At 39.4% G+C, this 26,449-nt stretch overlaps 1 protein-coding gene across 2 annotated transcripts in view; it reads right to left on the bottom strand.

Annotated features, from left to right (window-relative positions):
- Window positions 1-2,362: 2,362 nt before the first annotated feature.
- The window catches only part of IQCE (IQ motif containing E), a 24,638-nt gene continuing 551 nt past the window's right edge, over window positions 2,363-26,449 (bottom strand). Inside the window, exons 2-22 of one of the 2 annotated variants that reach the window (XM_072348809.1) lie at window positions 25,599-25,646; window positions 24,909-24,951; window positions 23,840-23,980; window positions 23,406-23,537; window positions 22,346-22,416; window positions 21,462-21,575; window positions 21,183-21,233; window positions 20,631-20,701; window positions 20,334-20,406; window positions 19,867-19,916; window positions 17,638-17,795; window positions 17,098-17,153; window positions 16,605-16,813; window positions 16,110-16,214; window positions 15,169-15,271; window positions 13,086-13,181; window positions 12,243-12,266; window positions 11,161-11,274; window positions 9,982-10,112; window positions 9,173-9,288; window positions 2,363-5,892 (exon numbers count right to left, since the gene is read on the bottom strand). In XM_072348809.1, coding sequence (XP_072204910.1) covers window positions 5,741-5,892; window positions 9,173-9,288; window positions 9,982-10,112; window positions 11,161-11,274; window positions 12,243-12,266; window positions 13,086-13,181; window positions 15,169-15,271; window positions 16,110-16,214; window positions 16,605-16,813; window positions 17,098-17,153; window positions 17,638-17,795; window positions 19,867-19,916; window positions 20,334-20,406; window positions 20,631-20,701; window positions 21,183-21,233; window positions 21,462-21,575; window positions 22,346-22,416; window positions 23,406-23,537; window positions 23,840-23,980; window positions 24,909-24,951; window positions 25,599-25,646 — 2,058 coding nt within the window. In that variant the 3' untranslated portion in view covers window positions 2,363-5,740. The remainder of the gene's footprint in view (window positions 5,893-9,172; window positions 9,289-9,981; window positions 10,113-11,160; window positions 11,275-12,242; window positions 12,267-13,085; window positions 13,182-15,168; window positions 15,272-16,109; window positions 16,215-16,604; window positions 16,814-17,097; window positions 17,154-17,637; window positions 17,796-19,866; window positions 19,917-20,333; window positions 20,407-20,630; window positions 20,702-21,182; window positions 21,234-21,461; window positions 21,576-22,345; window positions 22,417-23,405; window positions 23,538-23,839; window positions 23,981-24,908; window positions 24,952-25,598; window positions 25,647-26,449) is intronic. The other variant, XM_072348810.1, reaches the window with a different exon arrangement.

The following is a 26,449-nucleotide window of genomic DNA, read 5'->3' as shown; positions in this document are numbered from 1 at the left end:
CGGCCCTCAGTGCTGCCCCAGCCCTCTGAGGCCATCAGTCTGAGAAAACACCCCTAGAAAATGTCTCTTTTCCACTCTTCAAAAGCACCTGACTTCAGATCAGAGAATCCTAGAATGGTCTGAGTTGCAAAGGCCCACAGTGCTCATCCAGTTCCAACCCCCTGCTGTGTGCAGGGTCACCAACCAGCAGCCCAGGCTGCCCAGAGCCACATCCAGCCTGGCCTTGAATGCCTGCAGGGATGGGGCATCCACAGCCTCCTTGGGCAACCTGTTCCAGTGAGCACCACATCCACACCCAGGGCTCTTTTCACTCACCACGTGAAGTAATTCCAATTTGAATGCACTGTGAAGCCAGGAACCTCCTGCCTGTCAGCCCTGGCTTGTGTTAGGAAAGGTTTTAGCCAACAATATGGATTTAAGAGTGCCAGAGCCAGCAGGTGGATGGCCAGGCCTTGTGGCTGCTAACAAACAGCCACAACCGGGGCCAGCATTAAACATTAAACAAGCAAAAGAAAAGGTAAGAAAAGGTTAATTGTCATTCCCAGCCCTGAGGCAGCGCTCGCCTTCTCTCTTCTTCTACCAGTGTGAGATTCAGGGAAATGGGTGGGAGATCTGGAAATCCTATTGCAAAAGCACCTGCCCGCTCCTTTGGTTTCCCCAGAGAGCTACACTCAGAACATTCTATTATTCAGCTAATTGCAAAGAAACAATTACAAAGGAACTTGGCAAATTCTCCTCTAATCACAGCAAGACCCAGAGCAGTTCAGTAAGTTCAGCAAATTAGCAAAGAAGTGAATATAAAAAGGAAAGAATAACGCAGCTCAAACTGCACTTTGTTCACTTGTTTTGTCAGTCGTCGTTTGTGTTTAATTATTTAAGATACTTCTGCATAACATTCCGGTACATTTTGTATAATAATAAAGGTTTGTTAGCACAGAAAAGCTGTGCTGGGCTATTGAGAACTGCCGATTCCATGTGTGAATTCTGGAGTGTCTGCAGGTTGGACGGCCAGGCTGTGCCATTCCTCATGTAAGACACCAGTAAGACACCAATAAGGGTGACTGCTACACAGTGACAGCGCTAAGCTGATGTGTGGACAGGATGTTCTAACCTGTATCAACCCCCAAGTTTATGTAACGCTGCTTTAATTTTCTGTGTATGTAACTAGAGGCCATTTAAGCACGGCTTCTTTTATAGCTGTGCTATTATCAAATGAGACATGTTGCAGTATTTCCTTTCTAGATTCGTATTGCAGGAAAGACTTTCAAGCTCTGCTATGCCACCAAAGCAGAGCATCGTTCTGCTGGGCTGACAGAGCAAGAGGGGCAGAGGAGCGAGGTGCAGGCGTGGTGCTGCATGGCTGACAGCAGGGAGGTGAGGCAGTGCATCACACAGCAAGCACCACGGCCCTCCTGGTTCCTTCCCCATCGCTTTGAGCATCAGGGTTTCATGACACATCTGTCTATGGTACCAAGAATAGAAGCCCTCACGGGGTGTTTTGTGGCATCCAGCATGCAGTGTCTTTGAGGCAGGCTGGCAAAAACCTTCCCAATGGTAATGGAGCTGTTACAGCCTGAGCATCACACAGAGAGGGAAGTTGTGTTTGTAAGGGAACAACAGCAGGAACGTTTCCTGGGGATCAGGAAAGATGCACAAAGATGCGCCCTCAGATTTGAAGCCAACAGGAGGGACAGAGGGGAAAGGGCAAGAGGAGCAGGGTATGGCTTAATCAGCAGAATACAGCAGAGCATCGTTAACAAGAACACAGCAACATTTGCTGTTCAAGGCTACTCCTTCGAGCACAATGAGGGCAGAATGAATGCGAAAGGCCATGTAAGTAAGAACAAATGTGCTTTACGCACATCTGCTTTTGGCTTTTTTTTCTCTTTCTGGCAAATTATTTATCCAGATTTCACCCTGCGACTGTTGCAACTAACAAGCAAGCAGCACAGCACATGAACAGGCGTACATGAGACTTGCTGTACTCTGCTCAAAGCCACCTATTTGAGGGAATGGCACAGCAGAACTACTTGATAGGATTTGTCCTTTGAACAGAACGCCAGAATCCAAGACTGGAAGCAAAAGCCGACCACCGCTCCAGTAGTGCCAGGTTGCATTCACCTACTGACAGCAGGATCTGGAATTCATTCTAATGAAGAAACTCACACCCCACGTGTTTAAGGGTTAGCTTTTAACTGGCCTCATTGTTTGTCTTGCAGAACCAAGGAGACCAGGCTCAGTAAAGCAGCCCGAAGTAGAAGGTCAGTCTAGGTGTGAAGTGAAAACAACAGGAGCGAGCTGAAGAGGTCACAGAGGCAATGCAAATATAACAACTGAAGCAGGAAGCATGAACAATTCATTTACAAACTTGGGCTTTATTGGAAAGTTCAACAGTCAGGAGGAAACACACCACAACTGTTGTAGCTTTTAAAAAGATCTCCAGATAACTTGCACGGTTCTGATGATTAAAACAATCGTACAAATGATGGCTTCCTGATATGCCAAGGTGAATAACTTTCCATTTCACCTATATAAGAAGCTGCCTGTCCAGGGATTATTTGCATAGCTATGTCAGAAATATCGCATCTTTCAGGTTGTGATGCCTCAGTAAAATATTTGCAGGCAGAGGCACTTAAGGACAGGAAGAGATCAAATCATGTGAAAGATCTCTATATTCACACGTGATCACTACCTGCAAAGAGCACAGCAAACTGCAAAGGGTTTCAAGTAGGCAACATTATCCCACATAGAACTTGAGTAACATCAGAATGGAAAGTGTGCTATTCGGGAGGTTACAGTGGAGTTTAACTTGAATTCAGGACCTTGATGCCCCTGCAAGGTTCCCAGTGCTCTCTGCAGAGAATGTTTTCCAGACATGAGATGTCTGCACTGACCCTATCTTGAGAGGTTTGAGCCACACAGATGTTTGCTGTCCTCAGCTCCCTGCTGAGTTGAAGAGGGAAAAATGCCATTTCATCCAATATTCATGTTTTCTTCCTTTACTGCTCCACGCCTCCTCCCAGATCTACAGGCCATTCACACCGTGAGGTTTCTCTCTCTAGCACATACCAGACATTCATATGCTGTGACCGTGCTGTTATCTTTCAGAGTTATGAGTTTGAAGCGTGCTCAAAGGAAGCATCAGCTTTGTTATGGCTATCAGACAGCAGACTTGCGTTTATGAAGCTCATTCACCCCAGAAGACATTCGATCCTTCTCACACTTCCGTTGGTGACTTTGGGTCACACAAAGTGACTGTCTTCCCTTTACCCCGGAATTGACAGCACTGCTGCTGGTCATACGCTCAGTTAAGACAGAAATCTTTCTACTCTGGATCTGTTTCCTGAGACTTTCATATTGGTTCTTTATTATGGCACCATAAATTGAATGTCAACTCCATTACATTTGCTGTCCAATTATTTCCCTGTAGGGTAGCAGTTAGGTGGGTACTCTATGTCAGACTCGGTCCTGACACACACTACCTATTCTCTCCTTAATGTGTCAGTCCTCAGCTCTAGTTACTCCCTCTCTGGAGGTATCCATGACAGGCACAGTTACAGACTTGAAACATTATATGTAAGAAACTCAATACAGATCTGCTTCTGTTTAGCAAAATGACAAAGTGACTTCTTTTTTTTTTAATAGCATGACTCTCAGCAATAGAGGGAAATAGGTCCAGGCTTCTGCCAAGAAGCATTTATCCATTTTATTCTTTTATTTTATATGCCTTTTTTCATCCTTTCTGCAGATAGCAGTCATGTGATCCAAGTACCAGGAGGAAAAAAATTTACCCAACTCGAGTACAAATGACATTCTTCAGCCTGCTTTGGGTATGGAGAGCTCTCAAAACTGCCTTTGGAAACAGCGAAGACAGCATTTCTACTGCTGGGATTAAATGAAATCAGCTGCATTGTGCTGCAGCCATCCAGTTTCCTCTTTGGCTGCAAGTACTGGCATGAACTATGATAAGCTCAGATAGTGCTTCATTGAAATCAGAGGACTGAGACAGCTCTGAGTTATTAGTATTCTGCAATACAGCAGCGACTGATTTTTAATTTAAAAAAGAAGAGGGAAAAGGTGATAAAAATCTTCTATTTAAGAGTGTGCTTTCTGTTTACAGGAGACTTTATTACTCCTTGATGACAAAGAAACCATTAGGGTCTCCACAAAGACTTTACTGTGTGTTTGTAAAATAAGTTCTCCTTCCAGTAAATATCACGTAATTTACCTGGTTCACCTTTTACAGAGCAAAACAAAATGCATTTTAATGCCTTTGGAGGATGTTGCGGAATAAAACCTGGAATATAAGGTCCTCCTTCCAGGCAGGAAGAGGTACTGTTTGTGTAAAAGATCAAGAAAGACTCCTCTGACCATGTTCTCCACAGCCCATTACATCAATGGTCCCTTCATGAAGTCTGGTAAAGACACTGTCTATTGGTCTTATTGTTTCTGGGGTGTCTTGACATCTATAAGCCAACTGCTTATCCTGCTTCAGTTCAGATTACACGAGATACTTTACCCATCCCTATGCACATCCCTCAGCACAGAGTGCACAGTGCCATGCCTTCCAGCATAAGCCTCACAGCTAATGACAGAAGATGGCTGTGACCCTTCTTCCTGCCTGTGAATGGACTGAGAGTGTATTTGCAGTTTTGTTAGCAGTACTGTACTGCTAACATGCACACACACACACACACACACACACACAAAGGTAGTGCTGAGAGGAGAGATCAACAGCAAAGAAACATTTAACTTAAAACCCCTCAGTGCGCAGTGCATGAGCAATCTAGCTAGGTGGGAGTTGTAGGCAATCCAGTGATGTAAGCTGAAACAGGACATACAGCCCCATATCTTCTACGTCAAATGTTTCCAGTGTCATCTCTAATGCGTACATCATCCACTTGCATTTGTGATATGTAAGCAGGAAAACTCATCACAAGGGCACTCCTGCCATGGCACCCTTTCTCTGACAAATATAAATAGACACATTTACATGATCGCATATAAAGTAGTACAACATTATACTATAGCAAACACACTGGAAAAATGCAATAAATAAGAAAACCGTGCAGATGCAGGAGGCCTAGAGCAGGACTATGAGAAGTGATTCTCTAAAAAGACTTTACACATCTGCACAGGCTGTAAATGTTTAGTGTAGACAAATGCAAATTAAAATGCGACAACACAATTTTTAAACAGAGAGGACCTCATAGCAAATACAAGCTGTTCCCCTTCACATACACAGGCTGAAAATTGGGGCCAAGTCAGTTTTCACTTTCCAATTGAAAGAAGTACCTTAGTCAACTTGAATGACTTTGTTTGACACAAAGTGCTCTCAGCACAGCATGGAGCTGTAGACGTCCCTGCTCATAGAGGGGCAGTTGGACTAGATGGCCTTTAAAGCACCATTCCAACTCAAACAAATCCATGATTCTATGAAATATCTCGAGTCTTTGCTGCTTTCATTTAGATCCGTCATCTTCAAGTTCTGTCTCACAAAATTAACTGTTTTGGTGCAGCACTTTTAAAATCCAATCTCTTTGTACCATAAGGCCAAGGGTAACAGACAGTCAGCAGAGCTTGTAGCCATATACATCTGCAGAGATGACATATCAAACAAGTATTCATCCACAGCTGAAAAAAGCAGACAACCGCAGGCTAATACTCCCCTCCTTGGTTCATCTTTGATATGCTTTACCTTGGTGGAAATACCATTGTTTGTGAATCAAATAATTCAAGATCAGAGCCCATTAAAGAAGTGGGTGGAGGTTTTCTTCATCCTCAACGACGGAGACACAATTACAAGATCATCTGAATCGTCCGAGTGAGCTTCATCCACAGACAGAGACACAGTGGGCTGTGGTTCCTTCTCACAAGACCCAGCTGAAATAACTGCAGAAGGAAACAAGGGCAGCAATAAAGAACAGTGACAAAAACAAGCCCTTGTGGGAAGAGTAATATTCTCTGAGCCATCAAGTTTCCAGAATTACCTGTAGTTATGAATAACTCTCATCTATCTTTTCTTGCATGTAACTATTCCTGTTCTGCTTTAATGAAAGAACATGCATGCCAAGCATTACGTTGACACACTGACCATGCATGATTTGTCTTATTGTCTTTAAATCTTTGCAAGCGGTTACACACCACAAAGTAAAGCAATGCGATACTGAAACCATCCCAGGTCATAAAGATTAATATTTATTACATGGTCAGAAAAGGAAAAAATGATCCAAGCAAGCTTAAGCTAAGCAGAAAGGTCACAATGAGAACTTCGGTCAGATATAAATACAGAGAAGAGAAATGGGTGAGAAATATAACAGAAGCTGTCAGTGATGATGGTTTTCATTCATCTACCAATAAACCACCACATATCTTCACATGCTGTTATACCTTACTTAAAGACACTAAGTTCAATTGGTTCTATGCATGTCAGCAATTGTAATTTAAAGAAATGTTCAAGGCATAAGCAGATAGAACCCTAGTGATTCCAGTAAAAACTGGAAAGAGAAAACTGATACATGAGGCCCTTCACATCTGACAAGCAGAACCAGCAGATTCCAAGCCCTGTGCAAGAAATGTATTAACTTAATGACGACAGCTATTAAGATCTTCTAGCTCAACATCCTGCCCTCAGCTCCACTTATTTTTGTTTCAAGTATCGGTTCTCTGAAAAAAAGACTATCACCTAGAGAAAAAGAAAACAAATCAAGATGACTTGTGGTAGAAAAAGGAAACACACAAGTAAGAGGCTACGCACTGAGATTTTGACACTGGAATAGAAAACAGAGGGCACACAGGGAACCTTCCTTAGGGAGAAGAACTGGTGTTCCATGGCTATCACAGTGAAATGAGAGGTTGATGAAGGAAACTGCTGGTATGGAAGAGGCATACACAGCAATTGGAATGTGGAATAAAGAAAAGGGGACTGCAACCAACCCCAAAATAGAGAAAGGGTGACAGACAGAGAGCCTGTGAATGAAAACAAGGAATGCGGGAGGCCATTACATTGACCTCAACCTACAGAAGCAAAGAAACGCGTGACTTTCTAGTTAAGTGAAATTCCTCTTTGTATCAGTCAGCAAAGAACACAAGAATTTTTCAGAAAGATTTATGAGTGCTGGCAATAGGGATAAGCAAAGAGAACTTTTGGAAGCAAGAACAGTAACTAGGAGATGCAACTCCACCAACAAGCAGATATCATACATGAAATGGCTTAATGTTGACTAAATCATTTGTGATTATATCCTGTTCTTGAAGAACGAGATTTTATTGCCCTCACCTTCAGCTGAACACACTTCAAAATGACAACGATATCTCTGTGCTTGTGAATGGCTAAGCACAGTAGAGAAACAACTATACGTGATTTCATTATGACTTCAGTAATGCTTCAGATAAGTTAACAGTTGCATCCAGAGTGGCAAGTAATATGTGGAGAGCAATGCTTACTCAAGATTGCTACGCATATTCAGAACGTTCTCTTCCTTCCTATCACTCCCCTGACAGAAAGAAACAAAAACCTACATTATAGACTGAATTGTTATCATCTGTTCCACTTCATGGGAAGCAAAGAAATGGCTACAAACCTTCAAGCAGTATCCACATTGGTAAGCACAGCGAAGCAGCGCTGAATGCTGCAATATTTGTGGTAGATTTTATTTCTCTAAAGAAAACAGACATACCTAACCTGATGAAAACAATGTAATTTATTCTAGCCCATATATAGGCCTCTTTAAAACACACTTTCATCTTTCCCATTCCTCTCAGAATAGTGCCAAAAGGCTTGTGAAATTAAATGACTTATTGCAGTGTGTATTTTCATAGAAAGTTTCAGATCTTTGAAAGATTGAAAGGTCACAAAATGCAAGTTTGACCTTGGAACGAATGAAGCAAGGGCTTGTTCAACAGCTGCATGATTTAAAGCCAAAGGAATTTGATTGCTTTAAATCACTCAGCTGTTAAACAAGCTCCTTGTGTCTCCTCTGCTTTCCAAAATACAAAATGACCAGTGAAGTGCATTACTCCAACAGCCAATTTCACAAGCACATTTTCACATCAGTCATGAACTAGGAAGGACAGACATCAGACTTTTAGTAAACTTGAAGTTGCTAGAGCAGTACAGGCCAGGCAAAATGGGAGCCTGGGGGGTTTCTTTTCTGGATACTATCACTAGGCATACCTAAAATCATTTACAACTAAAATATCTTCAGTATTACTGACCCCTTCAAAAGTAGCAGAACGTGCTTCTGAATATGGTATACAGTAAAGTTTCTTATATACGTTCTCCTCGACTGAAGGGTAATCTTTGCATTCACAGCCCTAACAAATCTGGATTATTCCCCATCTCATATCTTAGAGAAACAGACTGAGCTGCTTAAACCACGCTCTGTTTCTCAGAATGTCTGCAGGGAGCGTCAGCTTTTCACCAACAAAAATAAGTCAATATTTCTCAGGTGACCTTCAAAGCTGCTCTTCTTTCCTCCAACTGGGGTCCATAAAATCTCCTGTTCAGGATAGAGCTAGCTTTTTCTGCTTGTTGTTAACTCGTTTGAAGCTGTATGTCTAAGGCTGCTGTTTCTGCATTATTGTTTTGCCTTTCTTACTCAGTACTTCTAACATCCTCTTAGAAGCACCTTTGGCTTTAGCTCTGTGTTCTCAGAAGCAGCAAGTAGAATTCAAGAAGGAAACCAAATTGTAGATCAGCCACGAAAAAAGACATTTTCCCAGTTTGCACCACTGTGGTACCAGCTGGAAAGATCATCCACAACTTCTTCCTTACCACAGCAAATGAAGACTGCTGAAGAAACATGACTAAATAGGCACAACTGACTTGTCTAAAGCTTCAGGTCCAAAGCATGGTGGGAAACACCATGCAATAGCTACAGTGGTGAGAAGAATTGAAGTGAAAGTAGTGAGAAAATACAGGGGAACATTACGCTCCTTCAATAATTACCATTCACCCCAGAGAGACCTTCCAGTCTGAAGTGGCAGCAAGCAGGTGAAGTACCACGGAGAAACTGGAACTGGTATTTGCAGAGACAGCACTTGCTTATATAAATGGATACATGCATACAGACTGCAAGGATGTGAACGTGTGTGCAGGAGTTCTCTGTAAAATTGAGCACACCTTTGCTCAAACTCCGCATACTTTTAAGCACAGATGAAATGAGATTACCAGGAAGAGATGACATGCTGGTTGAAGTTCTCTGGAGTGCTGCTGAGACTGGTTTGTTCTCTCTAATGTAGGCAGCAGAATCTGTTTTCTCACTCGTTGTGCCAGACACAGAGGGCCTGCAAAAAGACACAACACACAGCATGAGGTACAGAACAGGAACACCAATCTACTGTCAGAATGCATACTAGACAGTTTCTTGTATTACTAGCATCAAAGTTTATCACTTAGGGAAGTGAGCACAGTCACTCACATGAGGTGACAATAAGTAACTCTCACTGTAACCATAGCAGTCAGCACTAATGGCTTCTGCTACAGTAAACCCTGGAGAAAAAGGAAGCATTTTTTCAAGTCAGAGCTACCATAAAGCTACATAGTAAGCAAATCACTGAGTTCTTCCTGAGTTGAGCAGACTGCATGTGAGATCATATTCTGGCTCCTTCCTGTTCTTCTTCCACATAACATTTAACTTTTACATGTCAGGGCTCTGCTCAATTTTAAGCTAGTGTAGCAGCAATGAATTTGATAGCAACTATATTTCTTTTATTTTTTTCCAAAGAGTAATTATTTTCTTCTACTTTCCCTCATCCCTATGGAAAAGAATATGCAGCAGGACGTAGGAAGACTGCAACAAGAAACTCTTCAGTTGCATACCCATGAGAAAGCCATCTTGTGTGTGCATTTGAACAACGCTCTCTTTCTCCTTCTGTGCCAAGGAACACACACTAACATCCTACACAAAAAAATTACCCCTCCTCTGTAGTAAAAACAATTTTTCTACTGTACTGCAGAAAAATCTATTCATCACTTACCTTTCCTCAAGCAGGACTGTACGTGTTAAGTGAGCCCTGAAAACGGACTGGATGAATGTCACACTCTTCTCTTTCTCCTTGCAGAGAGAAGATGAGCTCAAGGAGTTTGACACATGAGGCACACAGGAGTTCTGCAGAGTAATCAGATCAAAGAGAACTGACCTTTCACAAATTGCATGGAAACATGACAGAAGCTTTGTCAATTTTATTCCTGATTGTGAAAACAGCAGTGGAGCAAACACTTCTATCTTTTGGTCTGCAGTCTTAAAGGTCCTATATGACTAAGTCAGCAGGAATGCAAACCTGATCACCCTACAAGTTTTGAAGTATCAATATTCAATTAATGAAATGTTAGATATTTGCAAGATAACGTTTATAGAGTTCTAAAGTTCATTTATACCTCAGGCATGAAACCACCTAGAAGTCAAAAGAGGTAATGCAGCCTTCATGATGGATATGTCTTCTTGCAGCAAGCACATCTATTCAGCCTCTATTTGCTTAGAACTGTCAAGTGCAACCAGATGGACAGCATGAATGGAGAATTACAAATTAATTTTAGCCTGCTAAAGGTGCAAAGGATGCTCGTATAAGCTGGCAAACGATTTACAGAACAGGAAAAAAACCCTTGATTGGTAAGGATTTTTTTTTTTCCACATTCGGAATTGAGCTATCTGAAGAAAATTCAACACAACTGAAGAAACTGCAAGTCTTTGGTTGAATAAACCACATAGAAGATTCCTTTAATTTTCAAGGCAATCAAAGATGATTTCTAAATTCTTATTTCTGAGGTTCAGTGACAAAGGTTTGCCTATTACAACGATTCAACGAACACTTAAGTATAATAAGAGTTCTCAATAACACTCAAAATTAACGACATAAAGATTATGTTACTGGCTGATGGAAGAACCAGGAAAAAAAAAAATAAAGAGGACACAGTTACAGTCTATAATGCAGAGGAATTATAGCTTTACTTCTAAGAAAAACTGTGGACTAAAGAAGTCAGAAAGGAATGCCAGGGAATGAACTTGATATCTCTCTGGAAATACAGTGGTGCTGCCAACCAGTTCACTAAGATTGCTCTACTGGGTGATACAGAGAACTAAATGTGGAAGTACCATACTCTATAAAGTAAAGTGAAAATAATGGTATATCTGGATAACCATTTGCTCCCTAAGTTACCTTTCTTCCAAGGCTTTGCCTGTTGTAGGATTGGGCATCGTGCAGCCCACTACTCAGTAGCAGCTTCTGTCGAGCCAGATGCCCTCTGAAAGCTGCCTGAAGCACAACAACTGCCTAGCGTTGAGGAGAAAAAAAGAATGGTAACTCCCTTGAAAGATGGCAGCTGTAAATTAAAACAAGAGTCCCAAGCATAGAGGCTCATATGCAGAACAGTTATTCCCTTTGCAATGGACAGTGGCATCCTCACAATTTTGTATGCTGAAGGGATCTCACACATCTACTTCACAGATATTCTGATACAATCCAGAGAATACCCAGCATGTGAGGGATGAAACAACCCATGGTTTAAACTCAGACTAAGAGTTGTTCATCACTGATCCTATCAAATGCAATTACATTCCAGCTGCCAGCGCTAGCCTGTATTTCACATGTAGAGAAATATTATCCCACTCTCCTATTAGATTCTGGCTAGCCAGCAGACTCTCTGATGCTCTGGTATGATCAGAAATCAAGTAAAGCCTGGCAAACCATTGCAGTGATTGTGCTGAATGCAGCAGTCTTTCCTCTCTGCTCAAATATTTTACTAGATTCTAATCTAGATATAACACATGCTTGTGTCACATAACTAGAATTTGTTCTAACCTCTGCAAGTAGGATTTATTTTCTGTAAGAAACAAGTGTGATGCTATGCTGTGTGATTTGAAAAAAGTTTAATCAAATCCTGTATGCAAAGCATTTATTAAGGAGTGACAAAATTGTCAAACAAGCTCAATTTCTGAAGAACACTCAGCAATGTTTCTCTTTAGGAAAGGCTTCAAAATCCTACTTGAAATTCTTGTGAAGATTCATCACAGTGAAAACGAAAAACATAGAGAAAACTTGAGATTGAATGGTGAACGCTTTGACAAGATACATCAAACACTATCAGGATGTCACAAGGTGGATCATAAGCCAGCCTGAAGAACAAGGATGGTCTTTGAACAACAGCTCATCGCAATACAACCTCTTTAATAAAAAATACAATTGAGTTATGCTTTTAATACAAGTTAGACTGTTTTGTTGGGTATCATAAACATACTCACCTCACCCAGAGCAATTTCTTCCCTCTGAAATGGAAAATGCATTAAGTCGTAGACTGTTACATTTCAGTGTTTAACATAATAAATAACAACGTAATCATTTAAAAGAATTTAATCCCACCTTATATTTAATCATTACATTATTTTCACTGCCTAACAAACTCCGCTGTTGTTTGAAAGCTTGCCGGGGAAAAGAAAAAAGAAACTGTTGAAATAATAAGGAAAAGTGCAATGATTTCAGGACTAAGTACCGCTTACTCTAGCTTTAGCTACTGTGTCATGCATTTGTAGCCTCAAATGGAAAGTTAGGCAGCTTTCCTAAGCACAGGCCCCAAGCACTGAGAAGTCTGTTCTTCACAACAGTATGCAGGAAGAAAAAAAGACCAAAACAATTCTCATGAAAGCTTGCCTTGGTGCTACAGGCATTAGTTCCTAGAAGAGACTTTTCTGATGTGGCACATTAGAGGGGCAGGACACATCAGCTGCACATTAGGTTTATTAGCTTGGGCTCTGCTCCAGTGCTAATGCTACGTGCAGCAGGCAGGAGCCACAAGAAGAGTATCCAAGGAGGCAGTGTTATTAAGGGAGCACTGCTTCTGCTCCTTTAGTTTATCTGCTCACCCAGATTCCCCCACATAGAAACTGCACTTCTCAGAACAGAAACAAGCTTCTAGGAAGCAAAGCCAAAAGCAGCATCAGGAAGGACTTGAAAAGAGTGGTGCAAGAGAAGATGATGGAATGGAATCACTGCTCATGTCCTGGAGCCCTGTGGCAGGCTATCTAGACTCTGAAATCAGACTAAGATTCAGAGGATGACCTCACTGCTTCCCAGCTGGAGACTCTCACCTTGCTTTGGTACAACCTCCACCATCTCTGGATACATTTGGCAGCTTGTTCCTTCTTGCAGTCTTCTTCATCTTTAACAGTGCAGACTGGTGAACTCTGAGGAGGAGAATCTTTAACCTATTACAATGATGCAAATTAGAATTCTGTGATGGGATATAGGTTACAACTGACTCAGAAAAATCAACACCCAAAGTCCTTAAATGTTCTGCCTTCCTACAGGGTGGAAGGGAAGGTAAGGAGCAAAATCTTATACTGCTCACGTTCAAACCTATAATCTAGATGACTGTTACTGTAAAACATGTTCCTGTCCTTGTTTCAGCTGCTAGCTGAACATGGGAATGGAAAGGGTTTCATCTACACATACTTCTATGTTTCTATACATTGCTAAAGCAGTATGAACTCTTACAGTGTAAACCAATGCTTTGCTGATTAGAAACAATTATTATATTATTGACAGACTGAGAACAAATGTTAGGGTACCTAATTTTGCAATACTTCTCCAAGGAACACAGATATTAATTAACCTGGAAGCTCTCTTGTGTCTCCTTCTGGCAGGTGGGACCCCAAAATTGTATGTAACCTTATTGATGTGTTGGCCATCATGTGACGTGCAAGATTGAGAGCTTGTGTAAATCAGTACAACCCTACTCTTCTGTCTTGAAGAAATTAGTTAATTAGAGGAAAAAGACAAAGAAACAGAACAAAACAAGATTTTCTTCCAGACATTTCTCCTGAGATGTGGCTGTACCTTGAGCCTCTGCCCATCTGATCCTTTTGATCCCTAAATATCAAACCTATACCAATCATCTGACCTCACTTGCCAAACTTAAGTTACAACAGCAATTTTAAAACACTACTCTACTTTGTTGGTATCAAATCCCAAGTAAAGGAATGAGAGATTTTATAGGCCCTGAAAAGAGCTGCTTGATTCCTTGAAAAGGATTTATTTATAACCTTTGAAATGCTGAGTTAAAGGCTTACGTTTAGCAAATGGATCACGTTATATTAAAAGTGACAACCTACCATTAAAATGAAAAATTGGTAGGAACTTAGTGATAATTACAAATAATGGGAACATTTCAATAAATAGATGGTTACCAGCCAAGAATATACATAGTCTGCAGAGGAAAGAAAAGACTGTTCATTGGCTGTTTCTAAATAGAAACTCGAGTTATTTGGTATTCAAAACATCATTTAACATCCATCACCCTGTAACAAGAAATCTAAGTTAAATTCCTGCAGAACTGCACTATATATTAAAATAGCATCCTCTTAAGCTCACGGACATTTTTATTTATATTTTTGTATTACCTGTATTTCAGGTAACTTTCAAGTACTTTAATTTTAAAGTTCAAATGATCAAAATCTCTGGTTATATTTGTCAAATGGTTTTTAGTGGAATGAGATTAACATGACCTCCCTATATCCGAAAGCATTTCTGTCAGTGCCCATTCATCCCTACAGACCAGTCACAACAACATTCAGCAAAGGACTGCAAGATTACTGAGATACCAAGTTTACTCCTAGTTCATGAATAAAACAAATTGAGCACATAGGTCCATTTAAAACTATCCAGGACAAATGGTTGCGCAAACACAGTTATCAGACACCTAAATATCCAGAATGGAGACGCTATGAATACTTTCAACTCTAGAAACACATCAGTTCAAGGGGGTTAAATGCTTATTGCATTGTATTGGCATTTTCTTCATTTTTACTTAAATATCATGACCCAACAGCAGTGGAACTAATAACCACCAACAAAACACTTTGTTTTCGTAACAATTAGGGCTCTTCATCTGGTAAACTTTCCCATGAAAAAGAACAAAAAGGGCCCAGCTTCCATCCAAACAGAAAAGCTAAACAGTATCTTCTGACTGGATAGCACAATTGCCCTAAATAATCAGCTGGTCAGCATAAAATTATTGGAAAGGGCTGTTTTTCTTCTTGCTTCCCCCCTTCCTTTCCTTCTGTGCATGTACTTTGTCAGAAAAGAGAAGAAACATTTAGCTAATTAGACTATCTGATCAATTCACAGGATATCAGATGAAAGAAAAAATACCCACAAAATATTTCTCTGTACCTTATTAACTTTCTCTAATGCATCTTCTGTCATTTGTCTCTCTTCTTCCTCCAATTTTGACTGTGATTTCCCTACTTTCTCTGTAAGGCTCTGGATTTCCTCACTGTGGTTGGAAAGGCAAATATATTAATAGCTAGACATTTGCTGTTGTTCCTGCACTGAATATACTGAACCTATTTCATAAAATTGGGTTACTTTGGCTTTTTTAAATGTCAAAGTGGGAAACGGTTCTTAGGTACCATTAGACATACTCTCACAGTAACAGAACATTGACAATCAATTCTCAAGTTGCAACAGCAAAGTCTTTGGTTAAAATTAGAAAGAAAATGGCCCAAGGTTAGAATGGTACAATTGATGCTATTAATAATACAAGTAGATTTGAAATGATGACTGACAACTATGGAACTGTAACCAAGTCCCAGCTTACAAAGAAATAAGGAAATCATTATTTTTCTCCCCTACATTTGCACAGGATTATTACCAATATATTAGCAGTGGTCTACAGGCAGAAGCTTCTAGATAAGGTAAAGATACTAATAAGGTAGAGATACTGCAGTTTTTTCTTTAAATTAAAAATTTCTCAAGTACAACATGGCAGCTTTCTTTCTCCATTCACCTCATTCACTTTTTTTTACAGTCTAATTCTTCCTATTGTATATCTCAGTCTTTCTCTAAAGACTGTAGATTTTCTCCCCTGATAACTTACTCCATCCATCCATCCATCCATCCATCCACCCACCCATCCATCCATCCATCCATCCATCCATCCATCCATCCATCCGAGTTTTGCCTAAATGAATTCCCAGCTTCCTGCAGTCCTTATGATCTATGAATCGTGTGTGACTTCAAATGAGAATTTTCTAATGGGTTTTGGCTGTTTTTTTTTTTTCCCTTGGTGCTATTTATTTCTTTTAAAGATTTACTAAAACAAGATACAATACCTTAAAGTCTGCTCTTCCTTAGTGCTTTCTTCCTTGTTATTCTGGTACTTCTGCAGCTCCAGCTCTGCTTCAGCCTTGGCCTGAAGTAACTGCTTGATGTCTAACCTATACAGGTGTAAGGAAATCTAAGCAATACTTTCAACTTTCAGACTTCAATAAAGTAAGTATTTTTTTATTTAAACTTCTAAACAAAATGGGTTTTCTTAAATTTGGAAAGGAACTAAACATTTAATTTACCCTTTCAAATCATGAAGAGAAGCAAAGTGCTTCATTAGCAATACACAGCTGTGCACATCTCTGCTCATGATCAGAATAACCAGCATGCCCTTATGCAGTGACATATGAAAGCAGTCTAAGCAATTTAAATTGCAAATCAATTGCTAAGAAGACAGCGTATGCCCTAGCAGAAGGAAAGTTTAAGTGGAGAAAGTGGCAAACCAGAACAAAACTTATGCTAAAAAAACCAAAAAACCAAAAAAACCCAAATGCACTTACTCTTTACTAAGTAGGAGACTTTGAAGAGCACTCCTATCACTCTTCAGCTTCTTCACTAGCCCTCGGAGACGATGGCATTCCTCAAGGTGATCTACCTGTTGAGAGGCTGTATGACTTGGGTCTGTGGAAGGTGAAGATGACACACCAAGCAACTGTGCTGACTCACTATCTGCTGACAACACTCTGGTGTTCTCCATGTCGCCTACTTTCTGAGCAAGATACATTTACACAAAAGGAAACACAAAGAGGAGAAAAATTAAGCATAAAAATTTTTCACTTAGGTCACAAGAAAAGATGAAATGAAAATTGTTTCTAAAATATGCATCTACACGTAATAACTCTGAGAAAAGAAGAAAAGGGGAGGAAGGGGGCATAGAGTAAACATCAGTTCACATGTGTGAGACAAAATACACACTGCCATGAGCACAAGCCAGTGTAACTATATTTTCTGTTTAGAGACATTTAAGATGGCCACATGAACATTAACACTCACCTTTTCTAGTTCCAAAATCCGCTTCATAAGGCTCTGTCTGCTCCATTCACTATAACCTAAATGCAATAACAAAACTTAAAGCAGGATACCATACTAGTGAATTAATATTTCTCTGCCCATACAAAAGGATCGCTTTAAGATCACTCAGCTTTAAAGAGGCAGCAACCAAAAGATGAAAATCACATTGATGGATGTGACTTCCCACATCAGTTAGCTCAAAAATCAATATAAGCCATTGGTATTTATCAGTTTTCAACAACTGAAAAAATTTGCCAGCAAATTTTAATCTTTAAGTGATTGCAGTCCAGAATTCTCAGGGATAAAAATAAAGAAAACCCAGTTATCCTGGAGCAGCATCCCTACTATTTAGAGACAGTCCCCTCTAACAAACATCTTGTTACAACGTTTGGCCAAAGCAAACCTCCATTTTCATTTTACCTCCCTTATTTCTTCCACTCTAGGGTCCTGCCCTCCCTCTCAAACATCTTTCAAATGTACCTAAATCCTTAGCCCCGCATCTACCAACTTTTCAGTGCCTACTTTTTGTTCTACTGGATGCAGGAGAACAGCTCAATATGTGATCTAGATCTTCTTTCAGACACCGATTCTCATGCTGCAATTCCTTGATATTCCGGGACAACCTCAGGACAGCAGCATTCAGTGCCTTCAGTCGTTTTTGGGTATCTCTGCCCTCTGCACTTGAAAAAGGATCAAAAACAGGAAGTTAACTTTAAAGCAAAGAGCAAAAAGCAGCATTAAAATAAATAAAACAGTCCCACTATCTAGCTGGTTAATAGTCTCTGCTTCCTCCCTGATACCATTTCTCAGCATTTTTTATTAGAGAAGTTGATATATTTCATTTTCCTAACAGAATAAAGATCATTTTGCTCAGCACTTTCACAATGACTTTAATTTACATCAGTGTAAGAAGTTAAACTTTGAAAGTTCATTGATTACCTTATATGCTCATTTCCTCAGTGCATGAACAGGAATGCTTGTCTGAGTTTTACTGACTTTTCTAGTTCTTTTCTTAACCAAGTGTACAATGCCTTTACCAGTAATCTAATCCACAGATCAAAAAACACTTCAGCCAATGCAGAGACTTCTCTGAAAAACCCTTCAACATAGAAAGCTAACTTGTGTGCTCCAAATTTCTCTCTTCCATTCAGTAAAAGCAGACTGAGATTGGAAGAACAGGCTATACACAGAAGGATCCCTCACATAAACGTATTTTGAAATAACTGTGAATGCTGCTCTAATGTGAAAGACTCTGATCCTCTGAAAGTAAACTCCTGAGAAATTTATTTCTTTCTTTAAGAGACATTTGAATCAGTGAGATATTTGAAACAGATTTAGTGCTATTTACATTGATGTGGTGGAAATGAGAAGCACCAGAATAGGAAAAGCCTGCTCTGTGTTAAAAATACATTTAAGTGTTACAACGATCCTGCCCTTCTAATTCTTCTAATAAGAGGAGGAAGAAATCTGAGCTTCCAGATGTACAAAGTTTGTCTAATTTTGTGGTTACAATTGGAAGCCACAGCTTCACGCAGAAATTCTCAATAAAAGAGGAGTTAAATGTCATTCACTTCAGCCAGAAATAATGTAGGCAAGCTGCATGAAAGAAACACTCTGTCTGTGTGCCACAGTCTTGACCTTCAACTTCACCTATTACTTCAGAGCTCGGCCTCTCAAGTAGAGACTGACAGTCAAATAATCAAAAGAGATGGCCCTGACCACTGCTTTTCAAAGACATAAATAAATGAAGACAAGGAAGAGCCCTGATGACTCATTTTCACCTGTGGCTAAATTAAGTGTGATGGTTACAGCCTTGAGAAGCTAGTCACTGAGCATCTGAGCTGAGAGACAAACACTTTTTAAAAGCAGTGACAAATTAAATTCCACTTTTTAATTCACGAGTCAATAGGAACTAGGAAAACACAACTAGTACACATAGCGACCCATAAAGAGCTCTCATGTTTCTATCAGTCCAAAGACTGATGACACCTAAAAATTAAGATTGCTGCCTGAGTTTAAAACAATGCTAGGAGGGCAAGAAAGTTTTGACATGGGTGCTAGCATATTTTCCTACCCCATGAGACTATTACCCTCTTCTCAGCTTGACCAACACTTACTTGCACACATGCTATTATTATTATATATATTATTATTATATTGGTCTAGCGTTGTCTTTTGGCTTTGTGCTTTGAGTTTTACTTCCTCTAGAGATCGTTTCTCACCACACGTTTCCCTTTATTACCACCTATACACCTTTGTGCTCTAGTGAAAAGCATCAGTATAAGCTTCTTTAACAGTATCTTACTAGTGCCACTCATGGATATCTCCCAAAAGCAACCTTGAGCTTTGGAACTGTATCTCTGTAGCATGAGAAAAATCAAGTTTACTCTAAAACAACTTCTTTGCACCACATTCCCTAAAGCAAGGTGCAGAACTGACTCAACTGTAAAATGCGAAGCATCTTTTGAGTTTGTTTCAACTGTCAGAAGCAAAAGAACAAGTGTGATCATGAGGGAAGATGGATTTTATTTAACTGAGATAAACTTGCAGAGACTTTCAGAGCTTTTATGGGCTTTTTAAATATCTCTAGCATTTTATTTTTTTTTTCCACATCAACTAAATGATCTGTCCACAAGGAAGAAAAAGAGTGACTATAGGGAAATGACAGACTTAGTTGTTTTCCATCAAAAGTATACAAGTGATATACCAGATACATATACACAAATATTTGCCTCAAAAGAGTTAACATACCTTTTCTTCATAGTCTCAGATTTTGCCAGGAGGATTTGGAGACGATGAACCTGTAAGTGTGAAATATAGATTCTATTAACAAGCTAGCTAAGATAAGCTGACATGGTTAATACAACACATTTGGTCATTACAAGAAAATCAGGGGAAGAGACCCTTTGGGTAGTCATAAATTCAAAGATGTCACCACTGAAAAAAATCAGGCTATCATTATGTCACTTTCACATGTACAGTACACTTATGGATGAATACTAGTTTCATTATTCCCCATTCTTGGCTAACACAAATTATTGAAGAAAAGGTTTTTTTGGTACATATACTTGGAGCTATAAGAATATCAATGAAAATTGTACTCTAATTACACATGTACCTAAGCTGTAGGATATCTAAAATCTTTGACTTATATTTCAGCTCAACAAATGAACAAACTTCCTTTCCAGCATGCATGCTGAGAGCCTTGTCAGATGTACCTCCTCACAACAGGCCTCCATAGCTATCCTCATCTCTTCCAAATTAGTGGTCTTCATGTCTGACTGGAATTTGCTGAGAAGAGAAGAACACAAAAGTTAATCCAGCAATACTGGCAAAGACACTGCAATGCTTGCTGATTTACAGTTTCTGGGTGGGTGGTTTAGAATTTCTAAAACATTCTCCAAGTTTATTAATCAGTGTTAGAAGAAAGAATATGGGTGAAAAATAACATGGATTTCCAATTCCCTTCATTATTATTGGATACAACACAAGTCCCTACCCCTCCAAAGTCATACTTGATAGTGTTGTCTTTCTCCTTGCACTGCTGTTCTAGCTTGAAAATCTTCTGTTTTAATCCATTAACCACCTACAGAAAGAACAGAGAGCTAGAATACCTCATATCTTCACATAAGTTCAATTTCTCTATAATCTTGCCTTCTTTGTAAATTGCACCTAATCAGACATACTTACTCCTACATACTTTAGTAAATCATAAATATGTTTGCCATCCTGTGACCCTAACTTAGGTCTATGGTAACATAACCAGCTGAATAATTTTCTTACACATTATTTAAAACAAACAAACAAACTGCACCTGTTACCTTGTTAAACTAAAAGCAGGAAGGAAAAGGGAAAACACTGATGCAAACAGATGTAAGGAAGAGGCAAAGAAAGCTATGTGCAGTATGGTTAATTCCAGATCCCTGTCAGTTACTTACCTAACTATAAAAATAATTGTTACACGATTCCCTAAATGTTTATCTTTTTTTTTTCAAATCAGTAGTGATTCAACTCATGAAGAGGAAGAAAGGATAAATGAAAGCAAAAGGTAGCAAAGAAACTATTACCCATCCATTACCAGCCTTCTTTGCTGACAAAGATCGTGCCAGTTCAGAGCCCTGCAAGAAAAGACAAACAAAGTGAATGACAAACTTGGCTACTTCTTCTCTTAGCAATTTCCACAGGACTTTTTAACGTACTCATCTTCACAGTCATTTCACAGTCCACCAGCTTAAATTCTTAAGTCCCTATGCTCAATCATAATCAAAGAGAGATAAGGAAACGAGCGTCACACTGATCAGTACTGTTTTGTCAGTTTTTACCCCCTGCCCAAAAGAAACAGTCACCCTGGAAGGATCCAACAGTTGTTCAATCTGTTTATCCTTTCTGTTATTCTCTTCTTCTAGTCGACGGAGCTTAGTTTTCATACGATTTCCTTCATTCCTTTGAGCTTGTATTGTCTAAAAAAAGGAGAGAAAAAATCCAAAGCTCATTTCAGAAACACTGAGTTCTCACATGAATTGTTACTGGCATCAGAACATTTCCAATTATGATGACCAGGACAAGGCAGACAATAAATTAAAAAACAAAACAAAGACCACCACAATAGACCAGGGCTGACAGGTAAGGGAGATGACAGGACAAAGATAATGTTCTCTATGAAGATAAATAAAAGTTTCAACAGAAAGACCACCTTATACAAATGATCTACAACAGCCAAGACTTTTTTTAATACATAATCTGAGCATTCAACTTGTCCTTATCTTTCACACACTGCACAAACCTCACCTGACAAACTGTCATAGAATTGTTTGAGTTGAAAGAGACCTTTAAAGGTGTTCTAGTCCAACTCCCCTGCAATGAACAGGGACATCTGGTCTCATCACATTGTTAAATCATGACAAGCAACAGCTGAGAATGGAAAACAAAAAAAAAGAGGTTGGGTTGAAAGGTAAAGAAACCAATGCAATGAACCTTTTCTGTGTCCAGCTAGGGCCATGGCTGAGGTTCAGGACTGGATATACTTCAAGGCTTCTACATCCAGTACTCAGAAGTATCTATCACACCACAAGAACAATGAAATTGCCTTAAATAGATAGCTTAGACCTTGCAATTCAAACACAAAAATGTTGGGTGGATATCTCAGTTGTACCACAGAATTCTGTCCGGATATGTACAGACAGACAGAGACCCTACGGCTTTTACTATGTAAGCATCAGAGAGACAGTACCTTTTTCAGTTCTATGATTTCATCATACATATCTTCTTTTTCCTTGTAGTCAGGAGTTCCAGGAATGTAGCCTACAAAAAAAAAAAGGTACATAAAATAAGCAGAACTGAAAGAAATATCTTGTCCTAAATGAAAACTTCAAATGGAAAAATTTTGAACATTGTGGAACCTAGGCCATTAAAAAAAAGAAACTAAATCAGCAAAGAAATTAATTTTATAAATGGAACCAAAATTGAGGTGTTACCATATGAACCTCCTGCTACGTCTTATGGCAAACTTCTCCTAAATATTTCTTGTCTCTACTGTGCTATTAAATGATTTATTATTAAATTAAACAGACATCTGAAGAAAAACGCACCTCACAGGAAGACTGAACTCTCTTCCCAACAATTATTTACAAAACACATCTAAAGATGTCCAAAATATGGTTTTTTATTAATAATTAATGGGTGAAAGTTTACTGCCTCTTAGCGTCACCACAAGCTATGTGTTAGCAGGAACAGCATAGGTGGCATTTGAAATGGAATTTCATACTGGGATTTTTAACTTCATAGTTCTCATTTAAGAAAAAGAACAGAACAAAAGTTTCAAATTTTGCTTTTTCTTGTAACACCCATTTGATTTTAATATCACAACCACATGACAGAACACTTTCTAGAGGAGAAGTAAAAGGAGTCAATTACACAGAATTTCAGGCATGCAGATGGTTTCTATCAATGGTTCCTAAACTATGCTTTGCAAAGTCACAATAAATCGTCTACAGCTGGCTCACTGAACCATATTATATTTGCAACATTTTCAGCTGAAAATGCATGGCAGTTTGCAATAAGTCCTGAAAGCTAATAGTGATTCATTGCTCAAAAAACCTGGGAGCTGCCTCAACCAATTTGTAAATCTCAAAAGTATTCCAATGATCGTATTTTGACAGGTGTATTGCAAGATAGGTTAAATTGAAATGGGTCTTGTTTTACTAAAGCTATGATCTTAAAAAACAACATGAGTTTGCATGGAAGAAAACCAGACCACTAACTTTTATCTACCATACAGTAACAGAGTTTACCATTACTAGAAGAACGAGAATGCTTGGGCTTCTTCATTCCTAAAGCTTCCTTCAAATACTCCGGAGTGCTACTAGAAACACCAGCTCGCGTATGTCCCATGTCAACATCTGATTTCAGGGAATGGCTCATTCCTGCCAACAAAAATGGAACAAAATGCAGAAATCAGGGATAATTGTGAATTACATTTGTGGATTTATTCTGAACAAACACAACACTGAAAGCTCCAGATGCTGTTAATTATTCCTACTATAAATTCCAATGCACAAGATCAGATGACTCAAACTCAGTTCCAACCACCCAAATAAATACTATGGAAATGACTTCCCATGTACCCTCTAATCAAATACATATTTCCTGTTTAAAAGTTCACATGTTAAGCTGTCCCCAGGAGTGAATTGTAACCACGTTGCAGATAAAACTTCTACACTCATACCTTGTTTCAGTGATCCCAGCCACATCTGCTTTGGGTTTCTCATAGCAGCACTCTCAAAAAGTACATTGCTTGTTCCCTGCAGGGACCTCCAAACTGCAGCTTTCTTGGGATACAGTTGTGCACTAGAGCTGTATGGAGACTCTAAAACAAAAGAAAATATCTCAGCATTGCCTGAAAAAGCTCAAGATCACAAAAAATCTGTTTTGAGTTTCTAGGTTCCCAGACATAAAAGAAAGAGGCAGAGTAACACAATAACAGTAATATCAGTCAACATAAGCAGAAATACTTACATGCCCAGCTTGGATACTCATCCTTAACACACCTGTATATCTATATTCATGCATTTTACATATAGAAATGTCCCTCATATGAGAGCAACACATATGGATAAACCAAGAGAAGTCAATCTATAGCTATTAAACCACTGGCAACTTCCTAGCAGTAATCTAGGAACAGAATTGGGTCTGACACAACTGCTGGAGAGCCCCTCCTATCTCTACTCCAGGTATTGTGGTTAGGTATAAATACTGAAAATTACTAATGATTTGAAGCTGAGTTCAGATGTGCGCTATATTGGCTAGCAAGTTAGTCTTCAAATTAAGAAGAGAAGGAAGAAGCAATTAAACTAAAAATCACGGTTAAAATTAAGGAACTGTTTTAATTCCATCATTTAGAGATTCCAGGCAAAGGAAGAAGGAAGATGTGCTCCTATCAGAAAGCTGTGCCTCCCCCCCACCCTAGAGCAAGTAGTTTCTTTTACTACAAACAACACGAAGTTACAACAATCAGCAACAACAACTGAGATTGTTTTCTTTGAAATACAAAAAAAAAGGTTTTCCCCTAGCTGGAAAATCAAGAACCATAACTAAACTATGGTCTTCAACATTTAGCCTATCAAAGTCTAACTTCCCAGCTTACGGAATACAAATCTCAACCAGAGGCGCTCTGCACAAACAATGTACAATTCCAGTCTGAATAAAGATGATGTTTCAAATAAATCTACCTCCTGTGCCACAGAGAAATCTATCCTGTTATGCACAATGGAAGTAGAAGATTTTTGAGCTCTTACTTGGTGACTTTGGAGGCTTGTGAAAAATTTTCTTCTTTAATTTCTGGAAGAAACAAGAAAATTGTGTACTTAAAATATTGTGCTTTTTGAACACTCCGGCACAGAACTGCAAAACTGGCTTCAATCTCCATTTTATGTGAAGAGCACTTGTTCTAATAACTCAAAAGCTTTTGTGCACAAAACAAAACCAGAAGCATTAAACACATGCAGATCTAGCCACAGCAACGGTCACCAAAATTAGGATGGTACCTACTGAAGCTTTGTGCTATAAAATAGTCTATTCGTGCTCAGAAAACTAAGACCTTCCTGGTCTCACTACATATAACAGCAAGCACAAGATGATCACAGAGCAGAGGCTGTACCAGAGTAGAGTAGGACTGCTTCTCTAAAGGAAAGGCTTGTTCAATCCTATTAAAACACAGTAAAATAACTACTTAGGCATTCAACATGATAAAAAGCAAAATGAAGCAAATACCATTGGCAATTCCCAGAGAATTAAGAAGCTAGAATTACATCTGGAATTTGAAAGAGATTTTCATATCAAACTGCACTGCAGTAAGATCGTAAGTTCTCCTCTCTGAATGATGCCTTATCGATCAGGAGCCACCACATGGGTATAGCATGTGCAAGAATATTCTGGGAGGTCCTTTTTAAGGCATTTATCTGCAGCACATCATTAATACAACTCACCATTTCTGCATCTGATTCACAGGTTATCACAGACAAGCTGTCATCTCCCTGGGAAATAAACACAAACTGTGACATTGGCTAATTGCTTTTAATACACATCCAGAATCATTTGTTACTAACATAACAGAACTTAAATGCAACAAATTCCAGTGGGAAACAAGTCATCACTTTTGCCAACACGGCATGATCCACGTTCTGTGTGCTAACAGTGTAAGTCACTTCAGATAAGTAGCACAGAGATTAGGCACTTTGGAGTGTACCATCACACAGTGGGGCCTTCAGGTGCCCCATTTCTCAAAATGCAGACTCTGAATGAGCCTCTCCCCAGTCACAACTGGTCAAGCAGCAACTCACTCATCCTTTTGTCCCCTTCCTTCCTTATTTATTCCCACACTTGCCATGCTACAGGATCATTTAATAGACCAAAGAAGCGATGGGGCTGAGAAGAAAGGACAAAGTACCGAGTCAAAAAAGTGTTTGATTTTTCCTCACGCTGAACTGACAGAACCTCCTGCTTCTCAAATGTGAGCACATCCACAGCAGAAGGAAAATTTCCACTTCTCTTTCACATCACACAAACACACACTGCCCTCACAGAAGAACGTTTTCACTTGCTGCCAACTCCATGGTGCTTCCAGCTGCAGCCCCATTCTTTGGAAAGATGCTGATCTATCTCACTGTGAAAGGCGAGGAGGGGACGAGGTATTTTTTAGACTCCCAGCTGACAGAAAAAGAGATGGGGCTGACAACAACAGCACAGATAAAGCAGCTTTTTGTGCTGGCTGAGAGCAGGCATGCGTGCCTCTCACACACTGTGCCGGTTAGCTTTTAATTTCCTGAGGCAATGTTCC

Source organism: Excalfactoria chinensis, chromosome 14, assembly GCF_039878825.1.
Source record: "Excalfactoria chinensis isolate bCotChi1 chromosome 14, bCotChi1.hap2, whole genome shotgun sequence".
Taxonomy (NCBI): Eukaryota; Metazoa; Chordata; class Aves; order Galliformes; family Phasianidae; genus Excalfactoria; species Excalfactoria chinensis.
The sequence above is the reverse complement of the archived record's forward strand: the minus strand, read 5'-3'. Positions and strand labels throughout refer to the sequence as shown.